Genomic DNA, 17,839 nt, shown 5'->3' on the forward strand with positions numbered 1-17,839 from the left:
GCAATGCCGGGTAGAAAGATCAATAGAGCAGCCGTTAAGGGGAGATCGCAGGTGTTTCCAGAACACGGCGTCTATTGGTGGCAGTTGACGGAGTGCGGCAGTGGGGATGCAAATGGAAGTTGATGCTAGAGGGGGGGAGGTTGGGCCGAGCTCTCTCTTGTCTAGGCAGTTTGTATTATGGCCGTGCCGGTCAAGGTTCGGAGCAAGGTTGAGCAGCTTGGTTAAGGAGAGTGAGTTGAGTGGGAGGAGAGTATTCGTAAAGAGTAAGAGATAGAGAGCGAGGAAGAGGTCTGGCTCATGCACGCGTCCACAGTCCACACACCAAAGGAGCGATGTGTGCGGTGCGGTGCGGTAGGTATTCGTACGTGTGTGTGTGGATTAGGAGGGAATTGCTGGTGGAAGAGAAGAGAGCAGGAGGCGCTGTCGGATGCGGTGCAACGCGCAGGTGAATTAAGACAAGACGGATAACTGGGGGAAGGAGGATTTTGACTGGACTGGGCGGGATGCGTGGACGGGATTGGGTTGTTGGACGAGCGCCCGGGGACGGGTACCTCGACTCGCGCATGTAAGGCACGGGGCAAAAAGGTACCTTTTCGCAGAGAGACGGAGGGGGGGAAGCATTGGAGTATCGGGGAGGTGGTGTCTCGCTTTCCCAGGGTCCCCGGTTGCGAGGCGTTCCTGCGGCGGTTGTCAAGGCAAGTGCTCCCATGGCCATGTACCTTTTGTACCTTCCTTCTGTATCACATTACGGATACTTCGAGATACTGACTAAGGTATAATCATGTATGTTCAACATAGTACTAGGACTCGGTAAGATGAGCTGGATTGGCTTGGAAGCTTTCGTTAGCAAGATACACTCGGATACGGCATTTTAGAACTGCAGTCTGTGTCTTGTTTGTTGCAGAAAAAAGAACAAAATGAGGTCCCTGAGCAATAGCGACAAAATGACGACAGCGTGTTTGAGAAGGCGCCTGTCGGGGCCGTGTCCTTTTTCTATTGATGTTGCTCCTGCAAGCACCTTACCTACGAAGTACCCTACGGTCCCTGCCTCCCGTCCAAAGTGATGGTACAGCACAGGTACTTTGTCATCGAAACATCTCTTGTCAACACCGTACTCATAGCTTGCAGACACCGTTATTGACACCTAGTGAACGGAGTGTGTGGTTAAAACCCCTTTCATCGTCCCCTTCTCCATGATCACAAGTATCTTTTAGTCTTGTCTTTTTAACCTCCTGTCAAGATGGTTTCAACACCAGAGACGATGCTCATCCACTCGATACGACGCTACTTCGGTACTTGCGCTACTAAGGCAAGTAATAAAGTACCTCACTAAGGCAAGGTACGGAAGCAGCGTTCGCACTGCCGCCGCTAGCTCAAGGTTACTCTTACTCTGAGGTGCCTGATTTTGCAGAAGGATGGAAGGGGTCACTGGCAAGACTGGGGAGTCTCCTTCAGAAATGCAGGCGCATTGAAAGAAGTGGGATCCAACAGAAGCACCGCCCTCGAGTCACGCCAGCCTGTCCGTTAAATTTACAACAACATTAATCTTTTTCTCTGGATCCTATACTCTTATTTCTCTGGGGCCTCCCGCGACCCGCCCCTCAGCTTACAGACCAGATAGATTGCATGTACCTACGAATACACACTATGGTCGAGAAGCCAACAACCTCCTCTCAGACGCCTATGCTCACCGCGGCGAGAGAGGATATCCCGGATCAGTTGGGCAACCATGCTTGAAATGGCGCCGGCCCCACGATAATTTGCACGATCTCGCATTTCAACCCTCCCGCCCTTAGAGAGGTACACCATGCGCCTGGACAGCCGCAGCAGGAAGCCCTCACAGGAAAGGTTCATCCGAGCGCTGCAACGAGGGTCTTCCCGGCGTCGCGGCTTGGAACTGAGGTCATGGCCACGGTAAGGTACGGCACCTTAATGGCATGACTGGGTCCATACCTAGGTAGGTACTCCGAGTGGATGGATCCATTGACTCTATGCTTCCCAGCCTTTGCATTCCACAACCCCATTCTCCCCCCACACCCATTCATTCATTTGCGTACACAAAAAAAAGACGTCAGTCCAGCAAACCAACATTGGAATGTCATAATTGTCTTTAACGAATGATTTGCAACAGTTATTCCGTTTCCGTCTTCGTCGTCACGAGGCAGATAGCACCAGAGACATTCCAACCTCAATCGGATGCTTCTACGGCAACACCCCCAAAAAGCTTCATCTGACAACCTCTTCTTTTTTGCTCTTTGCAATATTCTTCAGCCACTACAAGCGATGCAATGTTGTGCCCTAAGAAAAACGACGCTGATCAGGCATGTCGCCTGCTCTCACCTGACTGCCTGACCCGGGTTGCACAATGTGCCTTATTAAGAAGCAAGGATCAATAGCAAACCCCCTAGGACCCGTTGAACGAGCATTGCTGCAATGCGTTCCGGCTCCGCGTCTCTCTCGAGGTGCACACAACAAAAGCGCTGTATCAGAAACTCCCCGGTGGCGAACCTCATTGGCCTGTGGCCCCTTTTGAGTCTGCTGTTCCCATGGAGTCTGCCTTTTGGGGATCCAGCGTTATCACGCATCAGCCGTCAGCCGTGAGCATCAGGGGCCCGGCTGCTACTCGGCTCTTGCTCACCTCTTCTCAAAACAAGAAGCAATATATCAGGAGAGTCTGAGGATAACCCTATTCCCAAGTATCGAGAACCGAAAAAAGCAAGGGCGCGGAAACAGTCCAGGCTCCTGTTGAACCCCGTCTTTGGGTGTGTCTGGTGTACTGGTGTACCGACAGGACCCTCAGCGAGACGAGGGGCAATTGGGTTCGCAGAGTCTCTGTGCGCCGAGCCAGTCCGCGACATTTCGTCTCATGTCTCTCGCTTCCCGTCGACTCCCGTCCTGTTGCCCGGAGCGCGGGTGCTGGTACACCGTACTGTACTGGTGCTGGAATGGTTGCGGGATTCAGTGACAGCAATGCCTGTTTATGCAACCACCCCGAGGCAGCGCCGCTAGTCTCTGCTTTTCTTTGCGTCAATCTTCTTTACTTGGAAATACATCATTCGGCGGGCAGTTCATTCCGTAAGAGCAATAGCTAGGCAGATGTCCTTGTGAGGGAGTCTCTGCGGCGTCGCTATTCGTCGACGGTATATCAGCCTCTCTGGTCACGCTCAGGAGGCCTCTACCCTATCGTATTGCTTTACGACGGTCGCCTTCGTCGCCTCCGCTTCTTGACGACCTATGATGCCTATGATGTGGAAACGACCAAGGTCGAATAGGAAGGCCCTTCGGCCCGGTCAACGTACGGCCAAGCGGCCAAGCATGCGGTGAGGTGGGTTAGGCATTTCGTCAGCTTCCGTCCCGTTCGGAGTAGAGCGTTTTCTTTCCCGCCTCGAAGGAAGGGCTGAGCGGCCAAGACCGGCGTTTCCATGTGGGGTTCATGGCTTTAATCCTCAACGGTCAAATCACGATGCATGGGAACCCTCAGACGCGTGGAAGATACTACGCCCCTGAAGACGGAGGCCTTTTGATCTTTTGCCACAATGACGGAAAGTGAACAATCGTGACTGACATCAAAATGTTGCTGCGTCGTCGGGCGCCAGTGAACTACCTGGCCGGCACATGGGTTTCTGATGGGCAGTAAGTGGCCTCCCTCTCTGGGAGTATCCCGCCGCAACTCGCGAGGGTCGGTGCTGGATTTCGTCCTGTCATTGGGGAGAGGAGCACGGGAAGCATTTTTTGCGTTCCCGCATGTCGATCTGGAGCGTTGCTTGTCTCCAAAAGGGTTGAGGCATCATCCAACCACAACGTTTTGTTCGATGTTGGTGACAGTGAGCACAGCCCCCTCGGACATGTGGTCTTCCGCCTGCGCCACGAGGTTGCAGATTTGTGCTGGGAAGATGAGAACTGGTCTGTGTGTTTGGCGATCATGGAAAGTTGATGGTGTAGTGTACCACACTTTCGAACGGACTCGAGCCCGAGTCTTCGCATTGGTGCTTCAACTTCCAGGCTAAGAATATGCGGATGAAAGCTGATGCATTGAGGCACCAGCCACACCATCTCCAGCGCAAAGATTACCAACCGCCGCCATGTGCAAGCTTAGCTAAGGCAAGAGCTGGCAGCTTCCCACCGCCTTCCGAATTAGGTCTCGACCGGTAGATCTCCAATCAAGCGCGTCAGGTTCGTCATCGATTGTGAGAGGGTTGCCTCTGTGTCGCAGAGCCCCGAACTCAAGCCTCCATTGCCAGAGCTTCGCCAAATCGTCACAGCCTTCTCGCAATCCCCGCTGCATCGCACAAACTCAATCACCATGGCGACGAAGAAGGCTACGAATTGGAAGCTGTGGGGAAAGATGCTGGTTGGGTACGTTGAGACGCTTGGAGGTTTGCGGCGAACGACAGACTGACAGAAGGGCACAGTGGCGGAATCTTTTGCGTGGGCGGTCCGGCCTTCACCATGTGGGTGTCGCCGACGGAGGAGGAGCTTTTCAAGAGATACAACCCTGAGCTGCAGGCGAGGAGTCTTGCGAACCGCGAAAAGACGCAGGAGGAGTTTGACCAGTTTGTCACGAAGCTGAAGGAATACTCCAAGTCGAACAAGCCGAGTACGCACATGACAACTTAAGATCATGGGTCAGAGTGAAGCTAACACAGAACACAGTTTGGACGGTACGAGACGAGGACATCGAGAGACAAAAGCAGGCACGCGTGAACGAGCAGAGGAGGAGAGAAGCGGATCTCAGGGCGCAGCAAGCAGCGATGCGCAAGGAGTCGGGCATGTCGGATGACCTGGATTGATGTCCCATCACTCTGCGACGGACTGTACTATATCGATGCGGACTCGGAGGGTCTGGGAATATGCCATATTGGCTGTATAACAACGAAAGATACCATGCCGACCTCTGAGGGTTGCTTTCAGGCGTTTGAGGGCTCAAAGACATTTGGATGAAATTGACGAAATGAGCGGCAGCGATGTTGCGTGCTTGGAATCTACGTCTCGACCTTGACCTGGAGATTGAGTTGTTACAGTATGCATCGTATCAGGAGATGGTGATTGTCATTAACGAAGAAAATCAGCCTCCTCCAGCAACACTTGAGAACGCAAGCCGAAAAGCTCATCACTCAGCCAGCCCCACCTCGCTCGGTGAGCCCTCGGTGAAGTCGAAAAAGGAACGTACCTCGGCACATACTATTTCCGCAAGCGAAGGGAATTCTTGGCACGCACAAAACCTCCATCATTGCATCACCCTCATCACGCAGAGCTCAAGAAGCCGGCTTCAGCCTTGTGGTAGATAATTAACGTGTGACAAACGTAACGAATCGCGGTGAGTAATTGCCCAGTAAATTTGACTCTGATCCGGCCTGCACACACGGGACGGGATGGAAAGAAAGAGGGCGGGGGGACTATGCGTGTGGTCGTAGCTCCCGTCCTCGCCTGAGGGGGGTCGGCCGGTGGCTGCCCGCCCGGGTTTTTCCCACCTCCATACCACACATTTTTGCTAATTGCCCTGGGACGACCGCACAGCACCAGCTTCCTTTCCCCCACCCGCAAAACCACCACGTCAAACCGTCCCTCTCTCCCTCCCCTCCCAAACTCGTCAATTTTCGAGCCAATCTGCCCACCATGTCGGACGTCCAGGAACGCCTCAAGAAGCTCGGCGCCTCCGCGCGTATCGGTACGTTGTATCTGTGTTTCTCTATGCTGTCGTAATGCTGTCGGGTTTGAAATTGGTAGCTAATATCCCCGATGCGCAGGGTATGTGTGAACCTCCGAAAATTGACCCCTCATTTTTCACCACCCTTCCCTCACCGAGAAATCGCAAAATATTCAAAAGACAAAATTGCACACAAAGACACCTCCCGAACCGCTCGTCGCGAAATGTTCAAATTCTATACTAGAGGAAATGATGACTAACGTATCGATGCTTCGCCCGACGATAGCGGCAAGGGCACTCCCCGCCGCAAGATGAAGCGTGCGCCCGCGCGCTCCGCCGCCGACGACAAGAAGCTTCAGGCTGCCCTGAAGAAGCTCAACGTCCAGCCCATCCAGGCCATTGAGGAGGTCAACATGTTCAAGTCTGACGGCAACGTCATCCACTTCGCTGCTCCCAAGGGTAAATGACCACCAACTACTACCGTCACCGTCACACCCTGCCCCGATACACCTCTGTCCCCTCATATGCCTCCCTCACCGCACGAGAGAAGACCTGGACATATGCTAAGATGAAACCTTTTCCAGTCCACGCCGCTGTCCCCGCCAACACCTTCGCCATCTACGGCAACGGTGAGGACAAGGAGCTCACCGAGCTCGTCCCCGGCATCCTCAACCAGCTCGGCCCCGACTCCCTCGCCTCGCTCCGCAAGCTCGCCGAGAGCTACCAGAACATGCAGAAGGAGGGCAAGGACGGTGAGGAGGATGACATCCCCGACCTGGTCGAGGGTGAGAACTTTGAGAGCAAGGTCGAGTAAGCGGCAACCAATTTTCAAACTGAAGAGAAAGGATGAAATTTTGCCGAAAAAAGATCAATAAAGTAAAAAAAGCTCCCAAACCAAATGGTGCCCCTCTCCGACTACTTCTATATCTTGTCATGGAGTTCGAGAGAGAAGAGAGAGATTTTTTTGATCGAAACTGCCCGGGGGTTCCGTGGATTGCCTATCATCTATGAACGAGCGTGTGGGTTTTAAGGAATGGGAAAAATTAACGAGATACAAAACTTGACTTCCAACGCATTTCGATTCCAAGACGCTCCAATGTGTTCCCCGGCGGTTGAAATTGTGTGTGTGGATGTGGAGTGTCAAGACGGTGAGGGAACGTCTAGCTTTGGGAAGATGCGTGAGGCTCGTCTTTCATGCCGGCCCTGAGTGGTATTGACGTCTCGACGAAGTGAATAAATCCGCCCATACTCATAACGTTATGAGATGGTGAGTAGATGAAGATGTACAAAGTGGAATCACTTGATCTCCCCAACTGCGTCGCACTCATGCGTCGCACTCATGCCTCCCAGCATCCATGCCACCGTGACGAATCCCATCCTACAACTTCGCAAACTCCTCATCCCCAATATTAACAACCCACCCCGCCAACGCAACCCTCCTAACAGCCTCCTTCACCTCCCTCCGATAAGCAAGCATCTCCCCGCCCTTGACCTCACCATACGCATCAACATCCAACGCCCGCCGCAACAAACCCCCAACCTCGTCCTCGTCATCAAGCTCCTCCCCAGCTAACCTCTCCGCCACCGCCGCCGCAAGCTCCCACATCCTCCGCCTAGAAACCAAACTCGCGCCCCTGACATCAAATGCCTTCCGCCCCTGCAGCACTCCGCCCATCGTCCCCTCATCCACCCGGCCATCAAGAGTCCAGACGGCAGCGAGGTTACTCGCCGCAGTCTTATCCGCTCCAACCCGTCCCCTAACACTCCGTTTCGAGAACTCAAAGACTCGGGTCGTGGAGCGTACCTCGAACGGCGAGAACCGGTAGCCGCCCTTCGACTGCGCTGTCTCGTCCGCCACGGCCTTCATCCGTCCCCTCTCTGAGAATGCGCGCTCGCAGCCTGTGGCGGAGTATTCTGACTCTGGCAGGATAAGGGAGGAAATATACGCGTTGGCTGGGTGGATTAGGAGGGAGGTTAGCGAGGCGAGGAGGGAGGTGCACTGTTTGAGCGCGAGCTTGTCGGAGCAGGATTTGGAGGTTGTCGGGGGCGCGTCGCCGCGAGCTGGTTTGCGGCGGACGATGCCTAGGTGGGAGAAGTAGGCTCTTCCTGGGAGGGGGGTCGACTTGGTGTCCGTTGTTGTTCCGGGAGCGGGAGCGGCAGCGGGAGCGGTGACGTCCGGGGAGGTTGTAGATGAGGATGTGGATGGGGGCACTTCCCAGGGTGAAGCGTCTTCTTGCGCCGCCATTGTGAGTTCCATGCTTGCGTCGCCGCAGGGGGCTTCGGAGCAATACATGTGCAGGGTGACGTCGTCTCTGATTGCAAAGGGTTGGGGTGAGGCGGGGGAGATGGCAGAGGGAGGGCGTCTGGTGATGATGTCTGAGGAAGGGATTCTGGTTTCATTTTCCTGCAAGTGGGTGTCACATTCGTCCAGGAGATGGCGGTTGAAGGCGCGGATGGCGAGGACTTCGGCGTGCCAGTCGTGGAGGGCGTTTCCTTTTGCTAGGGGGAGTTTGCTGGCTGGGAGGCATTTCATGCCCGTTCTGCGGTAGGTGTCAGCCAGGTGTTCATAGATGAGATTGATGAGATGAAATGAGGTTTGATATTGCTACGGATCATGGGAGCTACGAGGAGTATGTTTCCCGTAGAACAACGTGATATAGACAAGATGAGATCCAACGTCTTAAGTATGTACCATATGAACCAACTAGCAAGTAGACAATGCATGTTCGCCCACACGATATCACACATATGGCCATCTGACTTACGCGAGTGAGAAACATGTCAGAACACCATCTTTCTCAGCGACGATGCCGCTCAGGGGAACCCATTCATGCAATCCATTGTCTCTAACCTGAGGCCGGCGTTTTGCAGGCAGTTTCTTAAACTGCCGCAGAACAACGTCTGCAATCTCATCGGGGTCGGCTGACATTGTTGACGGCTGTGATTTTCTCATGAGCGGTCTCGTCGCCCTCAGCCAGCTTTTCATCACCGGGTTCTTCTCGACATTTTCTCCCAGGCATGAGCGTGTGTCGTAGACCACCGTTGACTTGAAGTTGCGGGTGGGGCCTGTAGACATACATAAGCCACAATAGGTACCTTCACAGATGTGGCGCACGGCGGAAATTATCGGCGATGGCTATCTCCACGTGACACCCGCACCAGCCTACGAACGGACCCACCCTTTCTCCCATCCGCGTAGGGTTGACGCCCACTAGGCTATTCTACCCTCCCACGACGAATTTCCGAACCAGAGTCGAAAATTGTAGAATCTCGCGAAGAGTGCCAGTCTGGTCTTACCCTCCCCTTCCCGAACCCTTTGACCTCATCGACAAGTCAGCCAACGTTCGCATTCAATACCGCCAATGTACGTTCAATAGATAACCTCCTCGTCCGGTCGACCCTCGATTTTTTTCTTCCGACTGCTGCCCAAGCGATTACCCAGCACAACGCGACTTCGACATCAACGAAAGAGACCGCTTTCAACGACATCTTTGCTGGGCCAGACGAAGAGAACGAATTGAGGGTCGATTCCAGGAGGATATTCCGAACTTTTCGAGGGATTGCTTTCTGACTGATTTTTGAAGATGCGCACGTACGACGACACGTTCTCCGGACAGAGAATCTACCCTGGAAAGGTACGATGATGATAACGCCACCCACCCCTCCCTTCATCTCCGATATCATCTTTCCCCCCGTCGATCGAAGGAACCTATTTAAGGCATGGCTGGGCAGTAGGGAAGCTCAACCTCAGATGGAAGAGTTGGGACATGAGGGGCAACGACTTGGATGGATGAGCAAGCCAGGGGGGCGACCATTGATCGACGGGGAAAGGGAAGATGATTGAAAGGAGACGACTTCATGGAGGAGGCAAAGACAAACACATGGAAACAAGACGCTGACGAGACTCTGATACAGGGTAAGCTCTACGTCCGCGGTGACTCCAAGATCTTCCGTTTCCAGAACGGAAAGTCCGAGTCCCTCTTCCTCCAGCGCAAGAACCCCCGCCGCATTGCCTGGACCGTTCTGTACCGTCGCCAGCACCGCAAGGGTATCTCTGAGGTGAGTGCCAACCATCGCGACGCCGGACGGTGTCACATTCGAGATTTTACCATCTCGTACCCCTCCACGCGTCGCGAGCACTAAACCCCCAGAGAAGCAAGATGACTGACCCCCACAACAGGAGGTCGCCAAGAAGCGCACCCGCCGCACCGTCAAGGCCCAGCGTGCCATCGTCGGTGCTTCCCTCGATGTGATCAAGGAGAAGCGCTCCATGCGCCCCGAGGCCCGCTCCGCCGCCCGCGCCGCCGCCATCAAGGAGTCCAAGGACAAGAAGAACGCCGACGCCGCCGCCAAGAAGGCCGAGAAGGCCAAGACCGCTGCCGCCGGTGGCAAGAAGGGCCCCATCGCCTCCAAGCAGGGCTCCAAGGGCGCCGCTCCCAAGGTCCAGGCCCGTACCCGTTAAACAACACTTCTTTTTCTAGTCTTTCCGAGGATGGGAAAAAATGGGTTTTTGATATGGATGGGGCTTGTTTCTTGACATGATGAAATAAAAAAAGAGTAAAAACATTTCTCTAGTCGAGACGGCGTGAGGCTGGTGACATCCGGGAAGCAAGAGCAAAAGACAAGAACGGCCGAACCCAACCCCGGCCGAGGGTTTCTTTCCCCTTCCGGCTGGTGAGAGGAGGACCAAACTGTTTTTTTTAAAGAGAGAAGGGAACGAACGCTTCTGACAACAAACGATGTGGGCACAACACGACCAGGTTCAAAACTTATTTGGAGTCGAGGGTTCATTGTGCTTTGAACGGGACTTGGGGTTCTATAACTACACAATCACGGTAGCACGGAATTGCATGGAATTGTCCCACGGGGGATTCTTACCAACGTTTTGATTCTGAATTCCCTATTCGGTGACTCGAGCCTGGTGTGCTCCTAGCCAAGTGATTGATGATGTCGTTTCTGGAGCGTGACATGATTGAAGGTTTATCTCTCATAACTCCATAGGGGATACATCGTAGATCTGAGCCTTTATCACGAGCCCAACCCCTACGTCCCTCGAGACGTCCGTCTCCTTTACCTCCTTTCTCAGGCTACAAAACAAAGAAGCATCAAACTTATTGCCTCTCCTGTGACAATGCCATGATATACCCAGCCCCCCATTGGGAATGGAGAGAAGTCACGATCCTTCCATTCCGCGGTCTCACATGCTCAAGATAGGGACTCGAGGCTCTCTCCAGACGATAAATGTTCTTGAAACCCATACCCTTTACCTATTTCGCAATGACTTTATGGAATCATCCAGCTCTTGCTGTCTACCGCCGAAACGCATCTGCTAGATGGATCATCTCAGACAAAGGACATGAAGACCAATAGCTAAGCTATAAATTATATCTATATATCGTAAAGACGATCAATGATAAACATCCATAGCCTCTTTCCCATAATCTCAATTCAACTTGCTAGGTTGGTTTAAAGTTGATAGTAACCCTATTCTCTACGAGAACATATTAACCATGCACCTCTATTGAGATCTGTCATTTCGAACCATGACACTCACCGTTTACACGCATCATTCCTGCAATGGTAATAAGACGCACATATAACGTATGTTCCTCATGCAGTCCCGGTTGAAGTGATCAACAACACCATTCTCAGCGTGCGAAAAGACACCCCATTCCTCTCCTTCGCTTCCTGCTCCCCCCGCCTCTCTTCGCGGCAATGTCGCATCTCCGAGCCCCGCTACCGAGACAAGTCCGTTGCTCTAAGCTCTCCAATGGCGGCGTCTTGGAGTGACACGTAGTTCATACAGTGCAGCTCACATTACAGCTCTCAGATCAACTACGATCATCATGTTTCCAAGAAGACGAATTCACGAGCCAGACAAGACATGAATGTGACCAAATTTCATGAACCATTCATTTTCCTCTATTTCTATAAAGCGGAAGAGTATTTCACCTCGGAAGAAACTCCTCCTTCGTCTAGCGAAAGTTCAAAATTCTATGAGCTTTTTTTTTTTGTTCTAAACGCGTCGAAAGTTTCCTTCTTGTCCCTCTTTCGTCTATAAAGAAAGCCCAATGTCTTGGTTTTCTCAAGGATTCATCCTTCTTGAAGGCAATTCATCTCTCATCATCAAAAAAAGAGAACCCGCCCAACGCAAAAATTCATTAGTGTTTCAGGAGCAAAATTCTTTACAGAGCCTTGAGAACGGGCTCGGCGCCAGAGACCTCGAGGCCCTGGAGCTCAGTCTCCTTCTCGGCGTAGACGACCTTGCCGTGGTCAATGACGATGGCGTAGCGGGCGGTGCGCTCGCCGTGGTTCCAGCCGATGGAGGTGGAGAAGGCGGCATTGGCGTCGGAGGCGAAGACCTGGGGGTGGTGATGTGTTAGCTGGGGTTTTCTTTTCGGTAATGTGACAAGTGAGATTGCGCGACGAGACGGGGGAGGGGGACCACGAAGGCGAGACCGCGGGTGAGGCGACTTGAGCGTATCGTGGTATCATGTTGAGACTCTTGTTTCCCCCCCCCCTTGAGGAGGGGCAGAGTGGGGGGTGGGGGCGGCGGCGGCGGCGGCGTTTATCGGAGTCGGTGAAGGGGTGAGCTCCACGGAAAGAGGGGGAGGGGTAAAACAACACAACACAACAGCACAGCTAGAGCTGCTAGCTAAAGAAAAAAGAAAAAAAACCACGTCGAAAAAAACAAAGAGAGATGACAGCAAGACCCAGACAGAGACAGAGACCAAAACTTACAATGAAGTCGTCCTTGATGTTGTTGGCCTTGCCCCAGCCGGACATGACAAAGGGGTCGTTGTAGGCGAGGAAGATGACCTGGTCGACGCCCTTGGCCTTGAGCTCGTCCTTGTGCTCAATGTAGCCGGGCAAGTGGGAGGCGGAGCAGGTGGGAGTGAAGGCACCGGGGATGGAGACGATGACGACCTTCTTGTCCTTGAACTCTGTGGGAGGTAGTCGAGTTAGCCATGAGTGGTCTTTCCTTTTGGTGATGCTTCAATTGAGAGAGACAAGGATAGAGAGAGACTTACCCTTGGCGGTGTCGTACTTGATGGGGATACCGCAGACCTTGAAGTCGGCAGTCTCCTCCTGGTGGGGGATGTACTGGAAGGCAACGCCCTCGGGGAACTGCTCGCCGACCTTGAGACCAGACATTTTGATGATTTGGTGTGGATTGGTTGAAAATTGGTGGGAGAAGAGGCAAGTTGGAGATTTGAGAGAAGATAGACAGAGCGTTTGTTGAGGAATGGAAGGAGGGAAAAGACGATCAGATAAAGGAAGGCAGGGTGAATTAGTAGTGGGCGGGATGTCGAGGGATCGCCGAGGCAGGGTCCCAGGCGCAATTCTGCGAGCTTCCAGGGAAGTGGAGCTCGTGATGATTTGTATTTGAGATACGGATACTACGCTCCTTAGGCGCGGGGCGGCCACTCCTTCCTGGGACGGCCGGCCGCGGTCCCGTCGCCTCTCACTGATTGCCTCAGTGCCTCTTTTGTTTTTTTTTAGTCTTTTGTGACGAAATACAAGTGGGCAAAAAAGTGCGGACCACGGGGACCTACCGTTGCACTAAAAAGAGGACTCGACGGTTTGATTTGTCTCGGAATTCTGGAGAGTTGTCTTGTTTGCCCGCTTTCGCTTTGGAAAGCCATGCAATGATACAAAGTATCTTTCTTTCCTGAGGAGGTAGGTAGGAGATAACAACAACAGCATTCAAAGTGACAGCAGAAGGTAGGTAGGAGATAACAACAACAGCATTCAAAGTGACAGCAGACAGAGTAAGGTATAGCAAATGCGCACCCTTTCGGCCCACAGAGTGACATGACGCAAGACCGGGAGTTTATGCCGCGTCCGTTTGGGCTCCAATCCCCGGCCTCTCTCCCCCGGTGGGGGGCGACAAGGGCCCTCTCGGCCGTCCGAGCATCTAGGCTGTCGGCCTTCTACCAACGTCCTTCGGAGTTACTATGCCAAGAGGTTGAACTCTGGGAGCTTTTGTCATCATGGCGAGGTCCGGGTGCTCGAGACCCGGCGTGACTCTTCCGATGTTGACTTCTTTGGCGTGCAGATGGTACAATTCGGCGAGCATGTGCTTGTCTGGATTTCCGTGACTTTATCGTCTGAAGAACCAGCCGCCGGGGCCCAGGAAAGTCAATCGTCCGGTACCCGGTTCACAACGCCAGAACGCACTGCCTGTCAGCGCGGCTCTGTGTGGTAAGGTAGAAGCCGCGCCGGCGTCGGCCGTTGATTGACTTTGCTGCGCTCTCTCCGAAAGTCATCCGAAATGTGAAAGACTCACCATGCTCAAGCCAGCTTTGGATTTCTCAGCTAGAGCTGAAGAAGTAGAGAAATCAAAACTTTTGCGCCTCATCTGACGTCGTTCCGTGAGAGCATAACCCGCGGTGTTTGCCAAGGGCGCTGATGACAGCTGACAAACGCCGAACTCCTGGCAGCCTGTGCCTGTGATTGGTTGCATCGTCCGTTGCTCGTGTCCTCTTCCAACATGACTGGCATACTCAAAAACTGCTGTCCATTGCCACGGTAGTGGCTCCGTGACTCCAGGCATCATCACTGAACAAGTTGTATTGCTTGAATCATGGTCAGCCAGGAAGAAGCCAGACCACCATTCCCGCCCTTCACCGAAGACACCGCGAGGACTAAGGTGAAGGCGGCCCAGGATGGATGGAACTCCAAGTCCGTGCCCCTCACCGACCGGAGCAGACACCGACTGACATCGCTACAGAAACCCCGCAAAAGTGAAGATGGCTTACACCGTCGACTCCATCTGGCGCAACAGAGACGCCTTTCTCAAAGGTCGAGATGAGATTGAGCAATGGCTCACCAAGAAATGGGAGAGGGAGAATGGCTACCGGCTGCGCAAGGAGTTGTTCGCTTTCACCGAAAACAAGGTGAGCTCCCCAGAGTCGCCCGTTGACCCCGCAGCTGTGGCTGCGCTTCAAGGAGACTACTGATCATTGAAATAAGATTGCCGTCCAATTTTGGTACGAATGGTATGATGAGTCGGGACAGTGGTGGCGGACGTATGGTCTCGAGGATTGGACCTTTGCTGAGAATGGGCTTATGCGCAAGAGGCAGATGAGCGGGAACGATGTCAAAATTGAAGACGCGCAGAGGTGGTTCCGGGATGGCGTTGACGTGAACACCGTTGACATTTCTGAGAGGCACTGGTAGATGGTATCCCCTGAGCCAAGACATTGTCCGAACTGGAAAAATTCGAATCCTTCCCGTAGACTAGTAGCCCATGACTGACTTCCAATGGCTCGTGCTGTGGCTCATGTTCCTGGCGGCAGGCTTTTTGTCTCGAAGTAATAAGTCCAGAATTTTAACGGCTGACACTTGTGCGTCTATTGGATAGATCTATCCAGTGTTGAAATCAGTGTCGCAATTATGCTGTGATGTCTCGAGGTTTGTGGAAATGTTATCAATCAGATGAGGAGCGCGACAGTCACAAGTCTTGTCAAGACATTCCATAGTAGGCACATATCCGAGATATCAGAGTAAGACATAAAAATGGCCATCAAGCCGCCCATGAGGAATTCGCACGTTCTCCACGAGGCGGGAAGTGCGAATGACTGTCCCCTCTAATTCTGGTAGCCAAGCACCTTGGTCAGAACCCTTGGGCCAGCACATGGACGGCACGCTCCTGACATTGATGGAACCCATCTCGCCATCGAAGTTAGGAAGGTAAGTTAGGCCATGGTCCACGCTAGAGAATTTTCTTGGTTTCGAGTAAAAAGACGTAGGGGAGAGCTAGCGTCGTGTGGCCCAGGTCGCTAAGAGCATGACAGGAGCTTGACGCCACGACCCAGAGACTGGAGAGAGGGTGTGAGAGCTGGGGGAAGAGAGCGGCCCCTGCACGAGGACTAGATGATGGTAATTGGCAAACCATTGACCCTGGTCGACGGTTGGAGTCGATAGATGAGATCGTCCGAACCTGGTGTCGTTTCAACCAAGGCCTTTGAGGACATCAAGAAGTGTAACTTCACCTGAAGCCATGGCAGAAAGAGCAGAGACGGGCTGTGATGAAAACCCTCAGCCTGCATACGATGACGCCGCGTTCAGAGCAGTCATGAACACACACACACACACACACACACACACACACACACAATGCCATTTTGCGGCACGATAGGCGAGCCAATACCTTGTACAGGACGCAGCTGGAAACATGCCCGGCGATCTGTTCCTCTCGGGCCGGAAGCAGCGTCGCAATCGGGTAACGGTGACGTTTGGCTCGGCACAGGGGTTCTGGCCACTGGTTGGGCCGTCCGTCCCGCTGGAGGGGGGTCGCTTCGAGATGACTGCAATGATTAGCACCAGGGTTATATTCAGCTTTGGGACCTGAATGGGATGCTATCCTGTCCTCTGCATCGACAACTACTGCGGTACGACGGTGAGGTTGGAGTAAGATGTGGTCTTTGCCATGCTGCAGATGGCCGATTCGCATAGTAGAGCTACTGGAAGCTGGCTTGATCGGATAGCTGGCTCATCGACGCTACACAGAAAAAGGCGCTGCTCGGAAGACGGTTGGCCTAAGTCTTGAAGGGGGGGATGGACGGCGACGCTAGCGAGCCCGAGTAAGCTGAGGTAGTAGTCCAAGGCCTTTGGTGACTTGATTTGACAGGCTGGATATGAGGTTTGCTCTAGGTAGGCTGGCACGGCTGGCTGGACTTGTCTGGATGGTGGGTGACGGTGGGCGAAGTTGAGAAACTAGGATGGGGTATTGGCTGAGCGAAGGCTTGATTGGCCATTGGTGTAAGCAGGGATAGATTTATCGATTGGCGAGAAGACATGATCGAGGCGCCCCTTCTTCACATTCTTCGCAGGGATGGGTTGAAGAGGCTAGTCGTCCCGATATTGTTTCTCGCCTTACCGATCTGGTTCGCTGATGAGGTCCTTGACTAGCATGGCGACCAAGCAGGGGAGAATTAGCATGAGGTGATAATATGGCAAAAAGCAATTGCTGTTTGGGGCTTGTCAAAAGTGGTCGACCTTGGTGGAGAGCATTCGTGTAAGTAATCTCGTCTGATTTCTGGGATGTCGTTGGAGTCGTCTGATCAAGTTTGCGACGAGGAGCAGTCTAGATGGACATATTACGTAAGTCGAGTGCTCAAATTCCCCAAGGAACCTCACCTACGAAAGTCATATGGCAGGTGCGAACAACCTGGAAAGCATGAACACAGAGTCGGAAGGAAGGAAGCATCGTCAATCGATCTTGGGGAAGGAGCGCGCACAGACCATTGATGCAGGAGACCCTTCCAGTAGCTACCGGCCTACAGTCTACGAATACCTACCTACACACGCTACAGTATCACCACCACCACCACCACCACCACCACCAACCCCTTGCCTCTTTTTTCTCCTCCGCCTCAACCTGGGCAGCATCTTTGTCTTTCTTCTTTCCACCTTCATCTTTTCTCTATCCCCGGTCAGATGGGGACACTGATTTCTCATCAACCAAGCAAACGCCAGGCACGCCTCTCAGCAATCCCGCGCTTTTGTCGCAGCCCCACCGTCTGTTCACAGCCTGCCCTACACCGGATCAGTTCCTCCTGAGCACCGTTAGGCGAGTGGCACACTTAGACCCAAAGTCAAACTTGACTTGAACTATCTTACGTTACCTATCAGTACCCTTCACAATCCGACTTGACGGGTTTTGGGGATGGGGACTAACGGACTGCAGCCTCCCCAGTACGGAAGCCTTTATCTGATCCGTTGATGAATTCAGCTCCATGGAAAACAAAGGGAGTTCTGCCTCGGCCTCTCGGACCCGGTCTTCGTCTCCGACCACCACCAGACGACGACGGAAAGTATGAATCTGGGAGGCTTGATGTGGGAGGCGCCGCCTGCTCTCGTCATGGTCCACCTCCCTACGGCCGCCTCCTACGCCTCCATGCCCCGGGCCCGGTCCTCTGGAGAAAAGAGAGAAACGAGTCCGAAGGTTTCGCCCGTGCCTCGCTCGACCTGATCCAATATCTGTTGCTAGCAGTCGTGTTGTTGCTACAACAACTTGAGTCGAAGTCAGCACCCGAAGAACATTTGACGATTGTCATCCAATGCATCTCTCATCACTGTTAGACCAGTCTGGAAAATTCCAGGCCTTTGGCTCTCTTCTCCACGCTCTCCTCTTGCCGATCTCCTGCAATCTTCCACGCAGTAGGTATTCGTACCACTCAATTC

The 17,839-nt window shown here is 53.3% G+C and overlaps 7 protein-coding genes across 7 annotated transcripts; 5 read left to right on the forward strand and 2 right to left on the reverse strand.

Moving 5' to 3' along the window:
• Nucleotides 1-4,303: 4,303 nt before the first annotated feature.
• Nucleotides 4,304-4,790, forward strand: BDP81DRAFT_309949 (assembly factor cbp-4; the record flags this gene model as incomplete). The annotated part of the gene is made up of 3 exons (XM_060583583.1): nucleotides 4,304-4,356; nucleotides 4,413-4,597; nucleotides 4,654-4,790. The coding sequence occupies 3 exons, from the start codon at nucleotides 4,304-4,306 to the stop codon at nucleotides 4,788-4,790; spliced, it is 375 nt and encodes a 124-aa protein (XP_060450014.1).
• An 826-nt stretch (nucleotides 4,791-5,616) lies between these two features.
• BDP81DRAFT_390670 (nascent polypeptide-associated complex subunit beta) lies at nucleotides 5,617-6,461 on the forward strand (the record flags this gene model as incomplete). The annotated part of the gene is made up of 4 exons (XM_060587439.1): nucleotides 5,617-5,668; nucleotides 5,748-5,754; nucleotides 5,934-6,106; nucleotides 6,232-6,461. 4 exons carry the CDS (start codon nucleotides 5,617-5,619, stop codon nucleotides 6,459-6,461), a joined length of 462 nt encoding a protein of 153 aa, XP_060450015.1.
• A 564-nt stretch (nucleotides 6,462-7,025) lies between these two features.
• Nucleotides 7,026-8,576, reverse strand: BDP81DRAFT_310313 (adenosine-deaminase; the record flags this gene model as incomplete). The annotated part of the gene is made up of 3 exons (XM_060583629.1): nucleotides 7,026-7,769; nucleotides 7,821-8,187; nucleotides 8,413-8,576. 3 exons carry the CDS (start codon nucleotides 8,574-8,576, stop codon nucleotides 7,026-7,028), a joined length of 1,275 nt encoding a protein of 424 aa, XP_060450016.1.
• A 929-nt stretch (nucleotides 8,577-9,505) lies between these two features.
• Nucleotides 9,506-10,109, forward strand: BDP81DRAFT_446310 (ribosomal protein L24e-domain-containing protein; the record flags this gene model as incomplete). Its single annotated transcript, XM_060592046.1, has 2 exons — nucleotides 9,506-9,706; nucleotides 9,828-10,109. 2 exons carry the CDS (start codon nucleotides 9,506-9,508, stop codon nucleotides 10,107-10,109), a joined length of 483 nt encoding a protein of 160 aa, XP_060450017.1.
• A 1,723-nt stretch (nucleotides 10,110-11,832) lies between these two features.
• On the reverse strand, nucleotides 11,833-12,802 carry BDP81DRAFT_310355 (redoxin; the record flags this gene model as incomplete). Its single annotated transcript, XM_060583631.1, has 3 exons — nucleotides 11,833-12,009; nucleotides 12,389-12,591; nucleotides 12,679-12,802. 3 exons carry the CDS (start codon nucleotides 12,800-12,802, stop codon nucleotides 11,833-11,835), a joined length of 504 nt encoding a protein of 167 aa, XP_060450018.1.
• Nucleotides 12,803-13,941: 1,139 nt separating this feature from the next.
• On the forward strand, nucleotides 13,942-15,131 carry BDP81DRAFT_418873 (uncharacterized protein). The gene is made up of 3 exons (XM_060589719.1): nucleotides 13,942-14,332; nucleotides 14,382-14,547; nucleotides 14,624-15,131. Exons 1-3 carry the CDS (start codon nucleotides 14,235-14,237, stop codon nucleotides 14,828-14,830), a joined length of 471 nt encoding a protein of 156 aa, XP_060450019.1. The 5' UTR covers nucleotides 13,942-14,234; the 3' UTR covers nucleotides 14,831-15,131.
• A 634-nt stretch (nucleotides 15,132-15,765) lies between these two features.
• BDP81DRAFT_418875 (uncharacterized protein) lies at nucleotides 15,766-16,047 on the forward strand. The gene has a single exon (XM_060589720.1). It carries the CDS (start codon nucleotides 15,770-15,772, stop codon nucleotides 15,971-15,973), a length of 204 nt encoding a protein of 67 aa, XP_060450020.1. The 5' UTR covers nucleotides 15,766-15,769; the 3' UTR covers nucleotides 15,974-16,047.
• Nucleotides 16,048-17,839: the final 1,792 nt, after the last annotated feature.

The sequence above is a fragment of the Colletotrichum phormii genome (genome assembly GCF_030913505.1).
Source record: "Colletotrichum phormii strain CBS 102054 chromosome Unknown BDP81scaffold_3, whole genome shotgun sequence".
NCBI lineage: Eukaryota > Fungi > Ascomycota > Sordariomycetes > Glomerellales > Glomerellaceae > Colletotrichum > Colletotrichum phormii.